At 37.3% G+C, this 20,841-nt stretch overlaps 1 protein-coding gene across 1 annotated transcript in view; it reads left to right on the forward strand.

Moving 5' to 3' along the window:
- LOC125239935 (probable tyrosyl-DNA phosphodiesterase) overlaps nt 1–20,841 on the forward strand; it is a 31,634-nt gene that overhangs the window by 9,360 nt on the left and 1,433 nt on the right. The window contains exons 11-14 of the mRNA XM_048147712.1: nt 1,286–1,388; nt 1,835–1,934; nt 4,131–4,240; nt 19,689–19,789. Coding sequence (XP_048003669.1) covers nt 1,286–1,388; nt 1,835–1,934; nt 4,131–4,240; nt 19,689–19,789 — 414 coding nt within the window. The remainder of the gene's footprint in view (nt 1–1,285; nt 1,389–1,834; nt 1,935–4,130; nt 4,241–19,688; nt 19,790–20,841) is intronic.

Here is a 20,841-nt window from a genome sequence, read left to right on the forward strand (position 1 = left end):
AGTCGGGAGTGTTCTTAGCCATCTTTCATGAAAATCGGTCTACTATGTCGCGGTCGGAGGTTTTTTCAAAATTTTAATTTTGTGGTTAGGTTATGTTTTCTTTAGTTCATACTTAACATGATTTTGACTCTTGGAGACCCGATTACATCTCTAAGGATTAGAGATGGGCCGAATATTCGGTATTCGGCATATTCGGCAAGTTTTTCAATGTTCGTATTCGGCCGAATAATTCGGTTGCATTGCCGAATATTTACCGAATAAACAAAGTAAATAACTTATGAAGATCTTACGTATTCCACTGGATAATAAGCTCCTATTTTAGTAGCTTTTTAAGGAACTGCTAAAAAGAGAGAAACCTATGTCAAAATATAAATACAATTGTTTTGTAAAAAAGTTCAAAAACCGTAGTTTAGAGTTGAGAAGAGCTCAGAGTTGTTTTAACTAAGTTTAAGTTATCCTCTAAATGATAAAAACATAGTTCTATTAACATATGTAACCATTATCAATCATTTAATAATTTAAATTGACATCCCCTTTAAAAATATGGCGTAACCGAATATTCGGCCGAATGTTCGGTTCGGTAAGAGCTGAACCGAATATTCGTATTCGGCAAAGTCCATATTCGGCCCATCTCTACTAAGGATAATTATAATAATTAGGTATACATGTTATCTTTATTTGTGACATTTTGAGTCATTTATATCTCTAAAGTTTTTTAGTTTGTTGTTTGTATCTGTTTGTACTCTGCAAGTGTGATGAATCACTGATGAAAAACATTGTGTAGCTCGAAAAGCGGCCAAGTTAAAGTGGGACTGGGCTGGACATGTCTGCCGTATGCCGAATGACTTGTGGGCCAAGATAGCCACGGAGTGGGAGCCCCATGAGTCGAACAGAGGATCCGGCAGATCTCGCCGGCGATGGCGGGATAACTTGGACTCCTTTTTGACAGACTGGCCAGTTTTAGCTCAAGATCGAGAAGAATGGAGAAAGAAGGGGGAGGCCTTTGCCCAGCAGTGGGACACAATAGGCTCATAATAAATAATAATAATAAATAACTCGGGGCGTAAAAATATTCAACTTACGTCCCACGTTCCGCAATTTACCATTTTTCATTCAAGTTTAATAGTTTAAATTATGGCGTAGGCGACAGACTGGCAACCTGTCACTAACAATGTCACAATTTGGATTCCTTTCAACCCCTTGTGCTCTGCCTACCCCTTTATGGGATACAGGCGTGATTGTATGTATGTATGTTTAAGAGTTTCATAGTCCGTTTTTGTTACAGTTATGGCTGACGGGTGACTTTCTTCATCACTTTACGAAAATAAAGGAGCAGCCTCAAACGTTATCGCAACCTCCAGAGTTAAAACTGATATATCCTTCATTAGGTGAGTTCATTTGTAATAGCTTGCTTTAGTTAATTTTAGTTTTTGGACACTAACTTATACATCTGAGATTTTTATTATATTTTATTTTAAAATAGGTTTCTTACTTGAATGACTGACAATTACCAAAGACATATGTAACTCCGTATAGACGGATAAAGTCTAAAAAACGTACCTCAAAGCCCCAGAGAAAAAGGTACGGTGGCCTAGATGGCGTTACACCTTTGGGGAACGCTCGGCTAGATGGCGCTAATATTAATATTTGACATTTTAACACATATCAAGCTATCAATATGGGCCAAATTGTCAAAAGTGAGGTTCAAAAGTTTTAAGCTTGTGTCGAGTATGCACTGTGATTACACATTTTACTTCGACAGTAACTCTCTATAATACTCGATCCTCTTTGATCGGATCGGAAAACACCGTGGTCATAAATATGTATATTTCAGAAAATGTTAAGCAGTCCCACGATGGTCTCCTTGGAGGCGGTTGCTTGCCGTACGCTGCAGAAGCACATTTCAAACAGCCCTGGCTCAACAGTTTTCTTTAGTAAGTAAAATGGTTTAAGCTTTTATCGTTGACTGTACATCTTTACACAGACAACTAATACTCATGGGAATCATTCTAAGGCACTGGTCCCACTGCGAGCTAGTAAGCTATGAGCTATCGGCTATATAAACGAACAAAAGATAAGCACTCCCGTGCAAATAAAAGAGACGCGATGTTTATAGTTACTCGCCCAGCGGTGATAAAAAACCTTTCAGATTTACATTTTCAATTTCAACACCCTTGCGGGTGTTTATTGTACCTGTATTTTTTTTAACAAAATAACAATGAAATTACCTGCTACCGGCGAAATGGTTAAAATCGGTTCACGCAATAAACAATTATTCCATAAAAATCATCTTCCATACTAGCTCGCGCGCATTAGTCTGCTCAATTTGCCGATAGATGTCGCTGTACGTTGAACGCTCATTTCCTACATCGCGTTTTCCCTGATATAATGAGGTCGGTTCAGGAGCGTCCTTGCGACTGCGACATGTCGTAAGTCGTAAACTATTGAAGTCGAATAGTCTTGATTTTATTTGGACGTTGTCTAACAAAAAATCTATATTATATGTGGTCATGGTTCGTTAATATTTCTTGTATGTGGGTAGCTTTTGCACATTGTAATTTTTCCTCAGTCACCCGTTGACCACGAACGCTGTAAAGAGTTCGAAACGTCGGGATGAATTTTAAATTCATTATACGCGATTTAATCTTTTCCATAGTTTTATTTCATGAGTAACTATCGCGGTAACCGAAGACAATATTACGTTGTCTAACAATAATTGTATATTAAAATATTACTTGTGTGGGAAATTGAGTCTTGAGGGATTTAGTCAAATCTGTAGAGTTCTATGAATAACATTTTGATGATTCAACTATTGAAAGTTTGTACGGAACCCTCGGTGAGCGAGTCCGACTCGCACTTGACCGATTTTTTATTATTATTACAAGCTTTTATTTAACTTTCCTTGTTATTAGTATGTTAGTTTGGGTCAAAACGTAGAAGCTTTGACCCACTTCCCGGTTTCCGATTGAGCTGAAATGTTGCACACATATGTAAATCACGTGACAATGCAATATTATGGTATCATGGAGCTGATCTGATGATGGAGCAGAAAGGTGGCCATAGGAACTCTGTTATGAAACGTCGTATCCCCATCGAGTAAGGGGTTTATAGAAACGTCTCGGAGACCAGTAGATGACTGTTGAAAGAAAGGTACAGTCGGCGATAAAAGCTAGTGCCAAAAATGAAATTTTTGCAAAAACAACTTATTTAACTTGTGTTAATTAGAATTGATTTAGCAGCGCCATCTCTCGAGCTGTGTTGAAACCAACCTGAGTTTGGTTCACATGGGGGGCGAGAACCATACCGTTCTACCCTAGGGATGGTCAGAGGGCGCTACGAGTCCTTGTATAGATTACTCATATGAGAGATAATTTCGACCTCAGCAGCTGTGACCTGGGTGGCCGAGCGGAAATAGGCATCTGCCGCGATTGCAGGGTACGCTGGTTCGATTCCAGCCTCAGGCACTGGAGGCCTTGGTCACTTTTTAGGGTTCCGTAGTCAACTAGGAACCCTTATAGTTTCGCCATGTCTGTCTGTCCGTCCGTCCGTCCGTCCGTCCGTCCGTCCGTCCGTCCGTCCGCGGATAATCTCAATAACCGTTAGCACTAGAAAGATGAAATTTGGTACGAATATGTATATCAATCACGCCAACAAAGTGCAAAAATAAAAAATGGAAAAAAATGTTTTATTAGGGTACCCCCCCTACATGTAAAGTGGGGGCTGATATTTTTTTTCATTTCAACCCCAACGTGTGATATATTTTTGGATAGGTATTTAAAAATGAATAAGGGTTTTCTAAGATCGTTTTTTATAATACTAATATTTTCGGAAATAATCGCTCCTAAAGGAAAAAAAAGTGCGTCCCCCCCCCTCTAACTTTTGAACCATTAGTTTAAAAAATATGAAAAAAATCACAAAAGTAGAACTTTATAAAGACTTTCTAGGAAAATTATTTTGAACTTGATAAGTTCAGTAGTTTTTGAGAAAAATACGGAAAACTACGGAACCCTACACTGAGCGTGGCCCGACACGCTCTTGGCCGGTTTTTTCTTTCATATGTGTAATTTATTTCGGTTTTAACTTATTTAAATTCCCAAACTGATTTCTCTAAAACCTTTTGTGTTCTGCAGTCAATGGAAAGCAAAATCGTCTCACCGGGACAAAGCGATGCCTCACATAAAATCCTACACAAGGACTTCACCGGATAACAAGAAATCTGCTTACTACTTGCTGACCTCAGGTTCGTTTTACTATATCGTAAGGAATCCATAATTGACGACCGGTCTGGCTCAGTCGGTAGTGACCCTGCCTGCTGCGCCGCGGTCCTGGGTTCGAATCCCGGTATGGGCATTTATTTGTGTGATGAACACAGATATTTGTTCCTGAGTCATGGATGTTTTCTATGTATATAAGTATTTATATATATGTCGGAAACTGGACCGGGGAGGGTCCATTAGATTCGTTATTCATCTTCGTACGGGCGGGTTATTCTCGGGCAGTTAACTAGTTAATCAAACACAGCTTTTCAACACATCCTTATGTTTACTTTGTTCGCACAATAAGAAACAACAAGAACTATAAACCAAACGTTAGAAACTTAATAACATCACACCGTATTACAGAAAATAACAATTTAGTGGCCGACAGGATCGGCCCACCGATTTTTCAGCAAAAACCATCTGTCTAACCGTTTTCTGTTTTTATTCTTCTGTTTTGAAAATACCAAGGCAGAACTGCTTTACCGGCTGACCGAGCCTGTCCAGGTACCTATCTCAGAGGTACCCTGGCACACTAAGAGATGGCACTAAAGAACTTATCACAGCTGCTGTACGACGTCAGCTTAGCTTTCTAAAAATAACAAACACATGATACAACATAGTATTCATCAAGGGCGCTAGATGGCCTAAAAATAATAACTAACTAAACATTTCCATAATCCAACAATAAACTTAGTGAAGTATTGCGTTCTCTGAGAACTTAGTGTGATACAAGGGCGCTAGATGGCCTAAAAATAATAAATTAACTAAACATTTCTCATTTTCAACAGTAAATTAGATGAAATATTCCATTCTCCGACATATATATTATATATATCGTTGTGTGAGTACCCACAACACAAGCCTTCTTGAGCTTACCGTGGGCCTCAGTCAATCTGTGTAAGAATGTCCTATAATATTTATTTATATCCATATTAATCCATACTAATATTCAGAGGCGGCTCGTGGCTATAATATGTGGGTGTTCACTCAAACTCTTATTGTGAGCACCAAGATCCTACATGTATGTACCTAGTATGACGGTAGGACGGTACTCCTGTGTGGATTTTCGATATGCTGAATCTAAGGCCTTGCATATTTCCTGACGACCGATCATTGAGACGGGTTTCGGTCCATGCACACTCACCACCTCCGTCGTCCGCGCCACTTCCAAATAAAAGAAATGGAAAACCAAACAGTTTTCACTTTTGTCACATTCACATAACCACTGGACTTTTAATTCTAATCGGGTTGCTAAAGTTTTTTCACACACTTTTATGTCACGTTGCATCCATCCATTCTCACACACTGAAATTATTTACACTTACCCTTAATTAAAACAATTTAATTATGCGGTTTCAAATTAAGTCTAAATCGTATTTCCTGCGGGTGCCGTACAACTTGTTTACAAAATAGCGCGCGAAATAAGTACGCGGATGACCGCGAAGCGCATCGCGCCTGCGCGCTGCAACAAGATGGTAATCAAGGACAAACGCACAGACCTATACCGAGATAGAAGGAACAAGCTCGGCGGTTGACAAGACCAACCGTGTAACATTTTGCATGGACACTTGACGTCACGAATATGAGTTGACTCGACAGTTTGAATAGCTAATTTTTACATCGCTCGTAATCTAAGAACAAATTAAATTATTTTTATTACACGCATTGCTAAGACACTTATTTCATGTTTATATAGATATCGCTCGTTTTGAATGCACGCCAAGTCGAGGTCGTTAAATTAAGGCTGCAATGAACAAAAGAGCAACAACGCAGACTGTCGTTTGCGGCGAGGAAAGAGGTCGTTGAGTCTTCTTTTTGCCACGCGAAGTACTAAATAGGATACTTCTTCCTTCTATTTTGATATAGTTCTGTGGTCGGTGCGGCGCTCCCGCTTTACCTAATATTTCATAGATAATCGTCTGTCTCACGCGCGGAGCTGTGTCTAAGCTTCTCTTTCACTCTCACTGAATTTTCTATCGATGAATGCACTGAATCTTTTTCCATAGGAGCGCAATCGAAAGCGCTCCGTTGAGCGCGGTGCGTATGAAATTGTAGGAAGGGAGTTGGCGGAGTAATAGTCAGATTAATGAACTGTTAAGAAATACAAGTAATTGTTTAATTGAGCTTAACTTTTTTGCGATACTTTTTTAAAATAATAATACATTAATTAGAGGTATCATAACAGATGTATTACTATAATTTACTTGTGATAATTTCTGGGAGTGCACCGCACAAGCGCACTTTAGGGCGAGCCGCTACTGCTAATATTATAAATGGGAAAGTGTGTGTCCGTTTGTTTGTCCATCTTTCACGGCAAAACGGAGCGACGAATAGACGTGATTTTTTAAGTGGAGATAGTTGAAGGCATGGAAAGTTGCATAAGCTATATTTTGTCTCTTTCTAACGCGAGCGAAGCCGCGGGAAAAAGCTAGTATTATAAATGAGAAAGTGTGCGTGTCTGTTTGTTTGTCCGTCTTTCATGATATCACGTCAATACACATTTTGAAAAAAAAAAAAATTGTAGGCATCAACAGTGTAGTTATGATAGTATTTAATAGGTGGCGCTAAAAATCGAGGCACGATTCTTAGTTTGAATAATTATGAAAATTATAGAGAGTTAAGCCCCATTTAGATGGTACGAGTTTCTCGCCCGTTTTGGTCGAGAAACTCGTATGACATTATCGTATGCGATAATCGCCTGGCGATTATCGTACGAAAACGTTTACACTAGTAGCCTAGGAACCATCCGGTCTTGCTACTACTGGGAAAATAACTTAATTCTATAACAGTACTTTTTATGTCACCAAAAATTAAGTTTGGTATTTTGAAATAGTTTTTTTAGTTAAGCCACCAAAATTTGTGACAAAAAACGTATAATAGAATAAAAAAAATATTATTTTAATTCACTAAAAATCAGGCGAAAATGGAATCAGGACTTTTGTTTTAAATTCGACTACTTTAATTTATGACCTTTATAACACATTAAGAAACCACCTATTTTTATGAATGATACTTCGTAGTAGCAAAAAGCGGACTAATTAAATCAGTTATGACACAAGCAATAAAAGGACAAGTGAAGTTATGGTTGTTTTGTATATACATTATGTGTTGAAACACTATGAAAACTGAAACCACCCCAAAAACAAGACGGATGTTCAATATTTTACTAGCTCGGAATAACATTCACGGCAAAAATTACATAAGCAAAAAAATTGGAACAGACTTTTCGTTAGGATCATAATAAAGAAGAATAAAAATTAATCCACCTTTAAATGCTCGCCAAGAAGCGCTAAAACCACATACTGAAATAAGTATTTTCATATTCTTCTTACCTACAAAAACTCTCTACCATTGACGATGTAATTTCCTGCATTATTTCAAAAGTGACTCATGTGTTCAACCGCATTTTCATTACATCATGGTATAATAATATATTTCGTCGCCATTACTATTGCTTAAATAGCTCAGGTTGTACTAGCGTAACGTAAAATGACGGACGGTCCTGATGTCGTGGGTTCGATCCCCGGCAGTCGAAATGAACTTTTTTTGGTTTTTATTTTTATTTTATTTTTCTTTTACCGCCTTTTTACCCCCTTTATTTAAAATATTGTTTTTTTTGTTGTATATAACATTTTATTTACACGCTGTGAGTAATTTAGGTCCAGTCAAGATATTTAATTCCCTAGCCATTTTAAAATGTTATTAGACACATGTAATGCAATAAGGTCGAAAACTGTATTTCAGTATTAGTATTGATTGAAGGTAACCTAAGGTTCAACATCGTTCCTCCCCGCAACCGCAATACTCTGTCTTAGCTAACCATCGCTAGACGTTATGCCCTTGTAATAAGGATTACAAATGTACAGTGACAGTTGTCCGGTATGACCACAGATCAATACAACAAGATGGCCCTTACAGGGCGACTCGCGGTCACCAAGCATACGACAAATCAGGTTTATAAAAGTTTGAACGCGTGCGACACCGATCAGTAGCGCCCAAGTATACGACCCGCTAACAGTGTCCGTGTCCGCTCGGGAAAAAATCTTAAATAATCAATTTTGGTTGCAAACAATGGTCTCTTACAGCATAAAGTGGTGTGGCAAGTCTTCTAACACTTCTACATGTAAAAAAGATGGAACAACATTCCACAGTTAAGTCAAATTAATTATTTTGTTGAATATTGTTTATTGTCCGCGGAGTTCATTTATACTGGTCAATATGGTTGTGCTGAGCGGCGCCGAGGCGCGTCCATCCCTCTTTACCGAGTTAACAATGTGATATGCTATCCCTTTCACGTAAACGACTAGGCATGGGGCCATGTTAGTTTATGTCTGTTGCGGGAACTTCGTACTGCCGTTCGTACCATGTGCTATCATTTTATGAAATATAAAAGAAAGCAGATTTGTAATAGTGAATAATTATCTAGAATCTGTAGAGTCTGTAGTGGTATTTAGTTCATTGATTAGTTTAGAATATTTAGTTGGTTATTTAACTTAGTAAACGTAAGTAAAAATGCACAGTTTAGTTATTAGTTACTAGAATGATTTTTATTGAGATGCTATCACAATTATCATCCTCCTTGCGTTATACCGGCATCGGCATTCGCCACGGCTCATGGGAGCCTGGGGTCCGCTTTGGAAACTACTACCAAGATTTGGCGTAGGCACTAGTTTTATGAAAGCGACTGCCATCTGACCTTCTAACCCGAAGGGTAACTAGGCCTTATTATAATTTAATTATAATATTATAATTTGTTGCAAAACAAATTCACCACAGTACTGGTACCGGTACCATTGTCTATAATAGACATGTCCCATTCCCATCCCTACTGCTAATCATAAAGGCGCGCCATTATTTGAAACGACCAATGGCAGCACCGTGCGCGCCCGCCTCACCCCGCAAGGATTGGTGATTTGCGTCTCGAACAATATCGCTTGCATTTGGCTTCTAGTGGGGTGTTCTGTGGGTATGACTCATAGATTTATATATTATTAAGCTAGATTGAGTTGTTAGGCCAAAAAGTGTGTCCACGTGAGAGGGTAAAGTTGGGGCTGGTGTCCCTCTCGCACTTATTGCCACTGTCAAAATTATTTGAATGACGTCATCACTGTCATTATTTGGGGATACCAGTCAATATTCAAAGTTACTACCAAATCTACTAATACCGAATTAAAGGTTTTTTTTAATTGCGCAAATCTTTGGTTTTATGGCTTCATAATAATGACTTACCAATTCGCTACAAGGTATTAATATCCTTGCCTCGATATAATACAAAAATCATTTAAGAAGTTTATTAACTTAGTTATCATACAGGTAAAAACACTACTACTATAGTAATCTCTTTAACACTGGTCACACGTGCGAGAGGGACACCAGCCTCAACTTTGACCCTCTCATGTGGATACACTTTTACTATCCTAATAAGAACGTTTTTCTGCACCGGTGATAAAGTTCAATTTATTATGGCAAAAAAAGTGTGAGCTCAGTCCCTATTGAAAGTCCATGGTATGACTCAATGAAAAATTGGCTAAATAGTAATCGGAAAACAAGCAAAAAGGGTAGAATATATTTCTATAAGTTATTTCGTTGGATTACATTACAAAATGAATGTATAATACATTATAATACTCGTTGTAATTGTATAGATTTAAATAAATAATTTTATTAGTTCAAATTAATGACCGTCAAGGAACAAAAACTAATTGAGTCGCTATTAGACCGTTTTCACATTATCCGATCCGATAACGGATGTCGGAAGGATATCAATAGATGAATCCAAGATTCCACCTGTAATGTATGGGATATCGGTCCGACATCCGATATCGGATCGGATAATGCGAAAACGCACTTAGGTCTACATTTTACACTTTTGAAAACCAAGATTAATTAGAGTCAGTTGTATGGTCGGTATGTAGTGTAAATAAAAAGTCGAAAAGTAGTAGGTTCTTTCTATACTTTTTGCTATGTATTTTATATTTCAATAGGCAGGCTTCTGTACCCATATTACAGTACTTTCAATATGTGCTATCCTATAATTAAATTTGGACACTCGCGTAGACACTTCTAATATTATTTGAATGGCAATAATGGCATTACCAACATTAAATCTCCTTTTGAAAATAAATTTCAAAGAATATCCCACTATCAGATCAGAGCCACTGGTATTTAATTTAAAACAAATGCCTATAATAAATAAATCCGATTAACCTTTGGGTTGTCTGCTGTCGAATTTAATTATTTTCATAGAAAATATTTTAATTTGTATCTTTCCAGCTCGAGATTCTTGGAAGCCCTGTAAATTTTTCTTTGTGACAACAAGATATGACATGTCAGGAAATTTACACATACATACATTACATACATTTATTGTAATAAACGTAGTACAAGTGACCAAGATAAAGATGATACAGTAGGGTATTTTTAAAGTTTATGTAATGAAGAAGTAAAATTGCGGCCTTTTTTAGGTAATTCTATTTATGGAATAAATTGGAAATATCTAATACCTACATACTTATTATATACTGGTAGCGGCTCCATTCGTTCAATATTCGTTCGCAATTCATTTTGACATTTAAGTCATTTGAGCATATTATGACAAAAGGTATTTTAATAAAGAGTTTTTAGTGTGTCGCAGTTCCATTTTCAATTTTGATACTTAGGTCTTTATACACTAAGTTGGTTATGGCATGAACGATTTTTTTCCTAAGCAGATAAGAAGTTAACGTTATTAGCATCAACAAGAATGTTATAAATGCAATTTAGACCCAGATTTTTAAAACATTTTTGTTATGAATTGTGCGTCCTTGTCAAATGTCATTGCAGTAGCTTGTACTTATCAACTTATAATATAAATAAAACATAAAAAAAATGAATTAAAAAAGCTGTAATATGTATATAATGGAGATTTGAACCCGTGACCTGTGGCTTGTAAGTCTAACGATAATCGCCGGGGCTATACCTGGCCGTGACTTATGGCATAGACTAAACTAAATAAAGGAAGACGTGTAACTCAGTACATCGTTTTATATGTTTGACTCGTAAAACAATAGATGGCATTACTATACTCTCGCGACAAATGGTATTGTTCAATTCACGAAATAATTTCATTTAAATGACCTAAGTCGTATTATTTCAAAATTTGGAACATGATCGTACAACATTATCACTATATAACACCGAAATTAACAAAAACAATTAAGTCATTTTTTACCAATCGGGTACTTGAATCAGATTCAATTCATGGGAAGTGTTTTGTACGTTTGATGACTAATAGCAAACATTATAATCCGGTAGATGGCGCGTATGCAAGATGCACAACACTGCATGCTAAACAAAGTTGGCATATTGAAGATAAGTTTTAAATTCAATTTATTTATTGTTCGAATGTGAGTAGTTAAAATCGCTGTCAATAGAAATTGCCAACAATGTAAACAAACCATTATACAAAATATCAATATTTTAGCACAATTTTATTATTTCAAAGGTTGGATTTAGCCAGTATCTGATGAGTTAGAATGAAAATTAAAGACATTTTGACAACGTACAAGGTTTGTTTACATTGTTCACAAATTCTATTGACGGCGACTTTATAAATGATGAATTGATGATAGGGTTAGTATTTTGTAACATCACAATCTGCCAGAATTTGGCGTACAATACTCTTGACTCTCAATATGCACATTCATTATCATTAGTATTTGTTTTTTTTTTTTTGCACAAGTTTTAACGATTATTCTAAATTATCTTGGACGTACATCCCAGAATAGGCAAAATATGCTACGTAAAATATTACAACCCTAAGTGCGGATGTCAGGAAGGATTTCAAAGGCGAAAATCAAAAATGGCGGCTTAAATATATGGGATATCGGTCCTGCATCCGATATCGGATCGTATAATGTGAAAACGCACTAAGACGGAAGTATTACTTTCAGATTATTTTATTTTTATTACTATAAAAATGTTTTACCACAAACAGCTACATATATCAGCACGACAGAGTCAGATGGCACTATTATCAGAATAAGACAGAAGTTGTACGATTTGCGGCTAATTTATGATCAACATTCATCATTTCATCATCGATTTTTTTTAATATATGAATGTGGAATAAAACAATATAAGATTTATAAGTCAATTTTATTAATTAAATTCTTTGAAAAGTTTCTTAATTATCATGCTAAGTGTTGAAATGCATTGAAATATTTATTTTCAGTACAGATGGTGTTTTTTTTTACGCACTAGTGCGAGAAGTGGTTCATTACGAGTATATGTCAGGTCTAAACTTCGGAGGGCCATCTGTACTGAAAAACGTCGTACGATACACGTGCGAAAAGGAAATTCGTAACTCGTGTCGATTTTTACGCACTTGTATCGTAATGCACTATTTCCAAGTAGGCATATTACAATGATATGAACGTCAAATAAACCTACGCCGGCTTTAACCCTACGCCTCAGCCACTTTTTTTCAAAATAAACATGCAAAAGTATTCATAAAGAAAATATTAACAGACTGCTCTATGGAAATTAATTTCAATAAATTATACAAAGTACAAAGCTACTATGCTTAATAAGAGATGTTAGAGATACTGTATAGAGTCTCTAAGTGTCAAGGTATATCTAAAAAAATAAAAAAATATACATGATGAAGAAAAAAACGAACTGATACAAATAAAAAATAACTAAAATAACTTTAGAGTTTTAAAAGACTCTTGATGTCTCAACTAAAGAAAAAAATATATATAATGCCGCCGCGGGGCGGAGCGGCGGCGGGGGGCCGGCGGCCGAGGCTCAGGCTCGGCGATCAGCCACGACAGCGCCAGCTGCAGAAGGCTCGGCGGTCAGCTACGACAGCGCCAGCTGCAGGAGGCTCGGCGGCCAGCCGCGACAGCGCCAGCTGCAGGAGGCTCGGCGGTCAGCCGCGACAGCGCCAGCTGCAGGAGGCTCGGCGGCCAGCCGCGACAGCGCCAGCTGCAGAAGGCTCGACGGCGACGGAGCCGGCGCGACGGCGCACGGGCGCGGGCTTGTGGGAGCGGGGCTAAGCCGGCTCGGGCGCGGCTCGAACAAGCGGGCGCAGGCGAGTCCATGCACACAGGGTACACGCTCGATGGATCTAGAACGTTATTCACAAAAGATGTACTCGTGTAATGCTTTACTTGTCAGTTCATACCTATTATTCAGGTCTTTTAGTTTCAATTCTAATTTGTGAAATTCATCGGAGCGATGGTTCAACTCCTGTGCTGTCAGGTCAAGTTGGTATTGACAGTTTAGAAGCTCATCGCTTAAGGCAGCTGTTACATTTTGATGTATTTTGAATTTGCTTAGCTTTAGATATTTTTTAATTTTATTTGACCCTTTCAACGTCACTCTGGGATCACTGCCGCCCTCTATGTGCACAGACTGTTTTAAATCTACAGGGTCTTTCATTGGGGAGCATGATGCACTGTCATGAACCACATCTAAATCAAATATATTATATTCAGCAAATATACTTAAATTGTTTTCAGCCAGAGCGGAGTTCCTGGAGCAATACTTGCAATACCATTTTGAATCCGACTCCTGCAGTTGCTGCTCGAGGTCCCGGATGCGTTGTAATGCCTGCTCATGTATCTCTTGGCATTGCTGGAACCGATCAATGACTGCCTAGAGGTCATCCCGTTGTCCTTGCAGGTCTTCATACTTGACATCTTGGTTGGCTGATTGCTGATTTTTGAGGCTTGTGTTACTTGACATCTTGGTTGGCTGATTGCTGATTTTTGAGGCTTGTGTTTGTTTCATTCTAGCCACCATCACATCCCGGTGTGTTGTAACCTTGCTAGTTTGTTCTGTAACATTATTCATCATGTGAGATATTGAAGCCTAAATGTATTGTTAAAATATATTAAATAGGGCTTATAACAGGATATAATGTGATTAACATACAAGACCCTTTATGGGATACAGGCGTGATTGTATGTATGTATGTTGTATGTAAGATACAAGAATATGGAACCACAGCCTTGATTTTGTTAACAAGATTTCATATAACAAACTTTGTAATTCACTTTGTTGCAAGTTACACGGGATAGCAGTGAGTAAGGTTTTATTATCTCGAGTTGGTTTAACAAAGAAAATGTAAATATGGAAGTTAAAATACTATTATGTACTTCAAATGTTTACAAACAGAAAACACAAAAATAACCTATGACAGTTACTAGTTCTAGACAAATAATCTGAAAAACTACACTTAAATATTAAGTAAGCTATACCCATCTGTAAAAAACGCTAATTAATTATAATTTTAAATCTTGAACGCTACTCCGTTGACGGTTGGCGTAGTTTTTTCGTCAATATTTGGCTTCTTAGGCTGCATGAAAACTTATGATAACACTTTCTCATTTTAATTAAAATACGATACATCACTGTAATTCCTTATATTTTACATTTTTAATATTTATAACACATTATTGAAATCACATTGAAATGATATACGCACGAAGCTTGAATTTGACGTTTAACCCGGTCGGTGTTGCCAGTCCAGGCGTTGGTATCTCCTGCGAATTGCAAAGTATGCGTTAGGGCCCGCACAGACGGGTGACTCAATTTTTTTTGTCTGCGGAGATCGGTCTATGGGCTAGTATGAAAGTGCGCACACGTTGCGACGCAACCTTTTTGTCTGCGGGTTCGACGAGTGACGACAAGCCTGCGACGTAACTGTCTCATTCTCTATTTGTTTCAATGCAAGTGCGCACACGGTGACAAAATAGTCGCCGGTCGGTTGTCATTTTGACAGTTATCACTCAACCGCCTGGGCGAACGTATGTTATTATTCGAAAAAAATATAATTTTAAATTCCGATTGTTGAAGTCGACATTGATACCTGTCGTTTAATTTCAATTCTTCAGAAGTAGAGGTAAGACCGACTTTATATGACAAGAATTTAAAAGAATAGTCCTACAATATTGAGGAAAACGATGCCGGGTTGTAAAATTCTAACGAGTTCATCAAAACTTTTAAACACTTATTCTGAAGTACCAAAAATGTTTTTTGGGTAGGCTCTTAATTTCATGAAAAAAGAAAAAGTTGCGTCCGTAGTATCTTCATAGTAGTCTGTGGTTGCATCGCTGTCGTTCCCGTGTGCGCACCTTTGAAATTGTCGCAAGGAGTTACGACAGAGACAAAAAAGTCGTCGAGTGACTTTGTCGCCCGTCTGCGCGGGCCCTTATAACAAATAGTTTAATGTTTTGTGAAGATTAAAGAAATATTGTTTGTTGATAACAATGATAACTATGACGGGAACTATTCCTCTCACTTCTTGTCATAGACAAAATTATGACGCGCCTTGGCTAGCTATCAATAGTGAAACAAAAACGAAAAGAGATATAAGGCTTACGGCGAAACGAAATTGTGGTCAAAAAAGCTGCACTTTATGCAAAAAGCAAGCAACTTGAAATCCTTCCGACATCCAATATCGGATCGGATAACGTGAAAACGAATTAAGGTTTAATATATGTAGTACAGAAAACTCACCATAAGATCTAGCTAGATGAAGACGTTGCTTTGATGATGTTGATGCATAAAACATTAGCAACGCTACTAAATTAGAAACACGTGTTTAGTTTCGGACGACACGCCTATAAGCAACCTACATAATTTGGTCGAGTTAATTTGAAATGTCAAAAACAGTGCTAAGTAATTTGACATTTCAATACTAGGTAAGTATAACCAAAGATATATATGGAATAAAATAAAATATTATATACGTATTTCTAACAACGATTCAATTAAATGGGCAGGGAATCAAATTCCTTGACTGTATAGCTGTAGGTGCCTAAATAAAGATTTTTAATACTTATGGGTACCGATAAATTTATATAAATACAGTAAAGGGCGATAAAACTTGCACATCGGTCTTTGGAAAGAGACAACGTCACATAAGTGATTGGAGAGTAGAGTAGGTAGATAGGTACCTCCCTATGGGCCTATGGGTTTTATAAACACACAACAAGTAGGCGCGAACAATTCATACTTACTTTTCTATGATTCAAACACACAACAAGTAGGCGCGAACAATTCATACTTACTTTTCTATGATTCAACTTCACATCATACTTATTTTTCTAATATTCAACTAGAAAAAAAAAAAGCGAAAAACAACAACATAATTCTTTTTAAACACATTAAAAAAAACCGGAGCTGGGTCTCGAACCTGAGATCTCAAAAATGCAAGTCAGATACTCTAACCCCTAAGCCAAAAAACGAGGTGCCGCCGGCTCAAAATATTGAATCATATTCAGATGTGGTTACTCGGCAATGTAATTTATTATTATCTCACCAGGTGGCACTTTTCAACATTGAAAACAGCGCTATCTGTAAATAACTCGAAAACTAAGAGGTACCAGCGACGATAACTCGCGTTAAGTAGGTCGCTACACGATGTACTGAGTTACCAATCTTTCTTTATTTAATTAATCTATGCTTATGGGTCGAAATTAGACTTTGCATAGCTTTCGCGTGTTTGTAACAAGCGTTGCTTCAACGATTCTGAAGAATGGAAGAATACATTTCACAAGATGACGGAGATCTGTCAAATGGTAGAAGAGAAAAACGTGAGATAGATGTATGTACTGACAAGTATATACTCTTTTCGACGACTGTCAAATCGCATGCCTAAAATAAATATGTAATTTTTTAAATTACTTTGGACTTTATTATCGGTGGGAAACGTCTGTTTTTAATCTACCTAAAATATTACTTATGTAGAAATAGGCATGTAATGAGAAGGAACACTCAAAGACGACGACAGATGGCGCCACCCTATTAGTCCGTGAGACGTGAGAGCGAGAAGCTGATAATTATGTTTTTTTCTCTCTCTCTCTCTCACATATGAATGACAGTGACATGCCTAGACTCTTGCATAGGCGCCGCCTGGCGGGGTAAAATGTCAGTGTGCCTCCTCATTTACGTTAATGTGTAATAGAAGAACAGAATAAAAAGCATGCGACACGGCTCATCACCTACTCTCGGCCCAGCTCCACTGGCGTGGTGGTTTGCCATATGGATTCCTAAATGTAAGACACTAAGGTCCAAACCAAACCACGCAAAAAATGTAAATATATTATTAAATTAAAGTATTAAATAAAGGTCTAACTTATTGGGTGGATTATCATGCTGTTAATATTGTTAAATAGGGACAGTAAAAGTCAACCTCGTACTATTATCTGTTCCTAATTTGCCCGGTCAAATATTTAGATTCTTTTATTTCCATATAAATATATTGGTGGTTTTTATATGCTAAATATCTGAGATATTATGTGCTATTCATTTCTGCTTAAAAATATCTGTTGTTATATTTGCTCTAGAGCACGTTAGAAAAAATTCAAAAATTCTATATCATTAAAAAAAGTCTTATTTCCCGTCATATATTTAGGTGGCTTCGGGTTGTAAACCTTAAAACTGATTTTTTTTTACATGTGTCCACCATTAAATTACTGTGAGGTATTTTGCTGAAAGAAAACGCTTATTTTTTGGGCGTAGTTTTTTTTAATATCTTCCATTCCAAACTATTGGTGGATTCGAAAATATAGGTTTTTTAAATTGGGATTAAACGCTGTATATGAAAAAAAACTATTGTTGTAGAATTATTTTCAAAAATATCGCACCGTTCTTAGGCTATAGTGCGAGAAATAAAAACTCGTATACGAGTATCGTATGCGATACTCGTCAGGCGATTATCGCCAGGCGAAATAGTTTAGACGGAGAGTTGAATTTTCAGGAGATATTTCCATAACATTTCTCGACTCGTCTAAACCGGTTCTCGTATGACATTTTTTCTCGAACGTGCGATTATCGCACGAATCGGAGCGAACCGATTTTCATACGAGTTTTGCCTGTCAACTTGCGTGCCTAGTTGCTAATTAATTAATTATAAACACATATATTATATACTTTTTTATAATATTGGGTATAATTTACCTTGGATTTATTTGAATTTGAGAGGAATAGTACCTAATAATATTAAAAACACTATAAATGATTTATGAAAATAATGATTTCGACCGTAGCGTTCGGTTACCTAGCTAATAAAATCTTGGTTGCGATACTTGCGATTAGGTTTAAGATATTATTAAACATAGAATATAAATAACATTTTTTTTAAATTATAGTAGGCATTTTGCCCCATAGATATATGGGGTAAAATGTCAGTACGTAAACATCAGTGGCGGCTGGTGAAAATTTCTGCTAGGCAACACTGAGCAAAAAGAAACCTAAAAACCTTTTACCTTAACATTAGGTACTTTGCTACTAATAAACTTTAGGCAAGCCAGTGGGAATCGGCTTGTATGGACCAGCCGCTGCTGGTAAACATTAACTGTATAATATTAATAAGCCAAATTTATTTTTGGTTTTAGCAGGTACTGAGAGGCAGCTATAAATATAAAAACACCATGTTTTTTTATGATTTCTACTGAATTCATTTCGACTGAGTAGCGTATAAACTCGTATACGATTCTCGCATAATTATGTGTTTTGTTTACACGGAGACATACAAATATCAAAGGCGAGGCGATTATCGCCCCCTCTCGTGCGATATCGTACGCATAGTTTTCATGATACGATATTTTTTCTCGTACTTCGATAATCGTACGTTCGAGGCGAGAAACTCGTACCATCTAAATGGGGCTTTACTGTCGAAGTAAAATGTATAATCACAGTGCATAGACTGCCATCTCTCGACACCGGCTTAAAACTTTAGAACCTCAGTTTTGACAATTTGGCCCATATTCCTAGCTTGATATGTTTTAAAATGTCAAATATTAATATTAGCGCCAAAGGTGTAACGCCATCTAGGCCACCGTACCTTTTGCGTATGGTACTGAGGTACGTTTTTCCTTTGGCTTTTATCTGTCTATACGGTATATCGTCACTACTTTAAAAAAAACTTGTATCTTCGTCTGTCAATGAAAAGAAAATTGTAGTAAGTACGTATGGAATGCATATAGACTTACTGCGTTTTAACTTTGAGGAGCAGCGTGAGATACGATATTTTTTCAAAGTACTGACGATATATGTCTTTGGTAAATCCATACTAATATTATAAATTGGAAAGTGTGTGTGTCTGTTTGTCCGTCTTTCACGGCAAAACGGCGCGACGAATTGTCGTGATTTTGTAAGGCCCCGCGCACACGGAGGCAACAGTTGCTCGGCGACTTTCGTATTTGTATGAAAATTTGCGTCGCCTCGTGTGCGCACCTTCATACTAGCCCATAGACCGAGCGACGGAGACGAAACAGTTTTGTCTCCCGTCTGTGGGGGCCCTAAGTGGAGATAGTTGAAGGGATGGAGAGCGACATAGGCTACTTTTTGTCTCTTTCTAACGCGAGCGAAGCCGCGGGTAAAAGCTAGTGCTATATAAATAATCCTTGACATAACGTTGAACTTTGAATACTTTAGGTAACGTCAGCAAAGCAGCTTGGGGCAACATTAACAAAGGGAACGCCGCCCTTCGCATTATGAGCTATGAAGCCGGAGTACTATTTCTGCCGAAATTCGTGGTAAGTAGAGTTGTTAATTGAAAAGGAACAACGGCTTGACTTAATATTTTTTTTTTAAGTGAGTAGATTTTTTTATTTAGGGATTCTTACTGTAGCAGCAATAAATACTTCTTTTCATAAATATCTGTAATAGTTTATGGCCTATTTGACATTGTGTCAAAGTGTCATATATATGTCTAGTGTGCGAAATAAAGCTTTGGTGTTGTTCTCTAATAATGGTGTATTAATTAATTACCCATGTGATTTAGTACAAATACAACACAAAATTTATAAATAGTTAATTACTTATAATAAGTACCATACAATTAATATTTTATTGGAGATATTTGAAGGGATGGAGAGTGACATAGGCTACTTTTTGGCTCTTTCTAATCACCCACTTCTCTAAAATGGGGGGTGGATTTTTGTATTTTTTTTATACTACGTCGGGGACAAACAAGCGTACAGCCCGCCTGATGGAAAGCGGTCACCGTAACCTATGGACGCCTGCAACTCAAAGAGTGTCACATGCGCGTTGCCACCCCATTAGAAACTTGTACATTCCCTTTTGCTGTGTTAAATACACAGTAAAAAGGAGTGCACAAGTTCCAAGGAGGGTTCGGGTTGCCGACGACTCAAAAGACAATAGACGGAATAAGTCAGTATGGAGCATTCCCTCAGACGAAGGATACTATAGACTAGACGCAAGCGTACACCCGTAAGGGACAGATATAGAATAATGGAGCGAATTTAAGAATCACTTTCAAAATGGCTGACAGTTTACCATAAACAACCTACGTAATTTGGGCGGATAATAAGCTTGACAAGTCACGTCCTTATTGTTTGCCACAAACTCGTTTGTGGCAACGGCGGAAAAGTGAAACTATGACAAAGACAAAAAATAACATTTTGCTCTCTGTCACTCTTATTATAATTTGTATGTGACCATCTCGTTCGGTAGTGGTATTATTATTTGGCTGTCTAGTCTATAGTATCCTTTGTTTAAGAGCATTCCGAAATTTCTGAATTTAACGCGAGCGAAGCCGCGGGGGAAAGCTAGTCTTCTATATTAT

Source organism: Leguminivora glycinivorella, chromosome 26, assembly GCF_023078275.1.
Source record: "Leguminivora glycinivorella isolate SPB_JAAS2020 chromosome 26, LegGlyc_1.1, whole genome shotgun sequence".
NCBI classification, from domain to species: domain Eukaryota; kingdom Metazoa; phylum Arthropoda; class Insecta; order Lepidoptera; family Tortricidae; genus Leguminivora; species Leguminivora glycinivorella.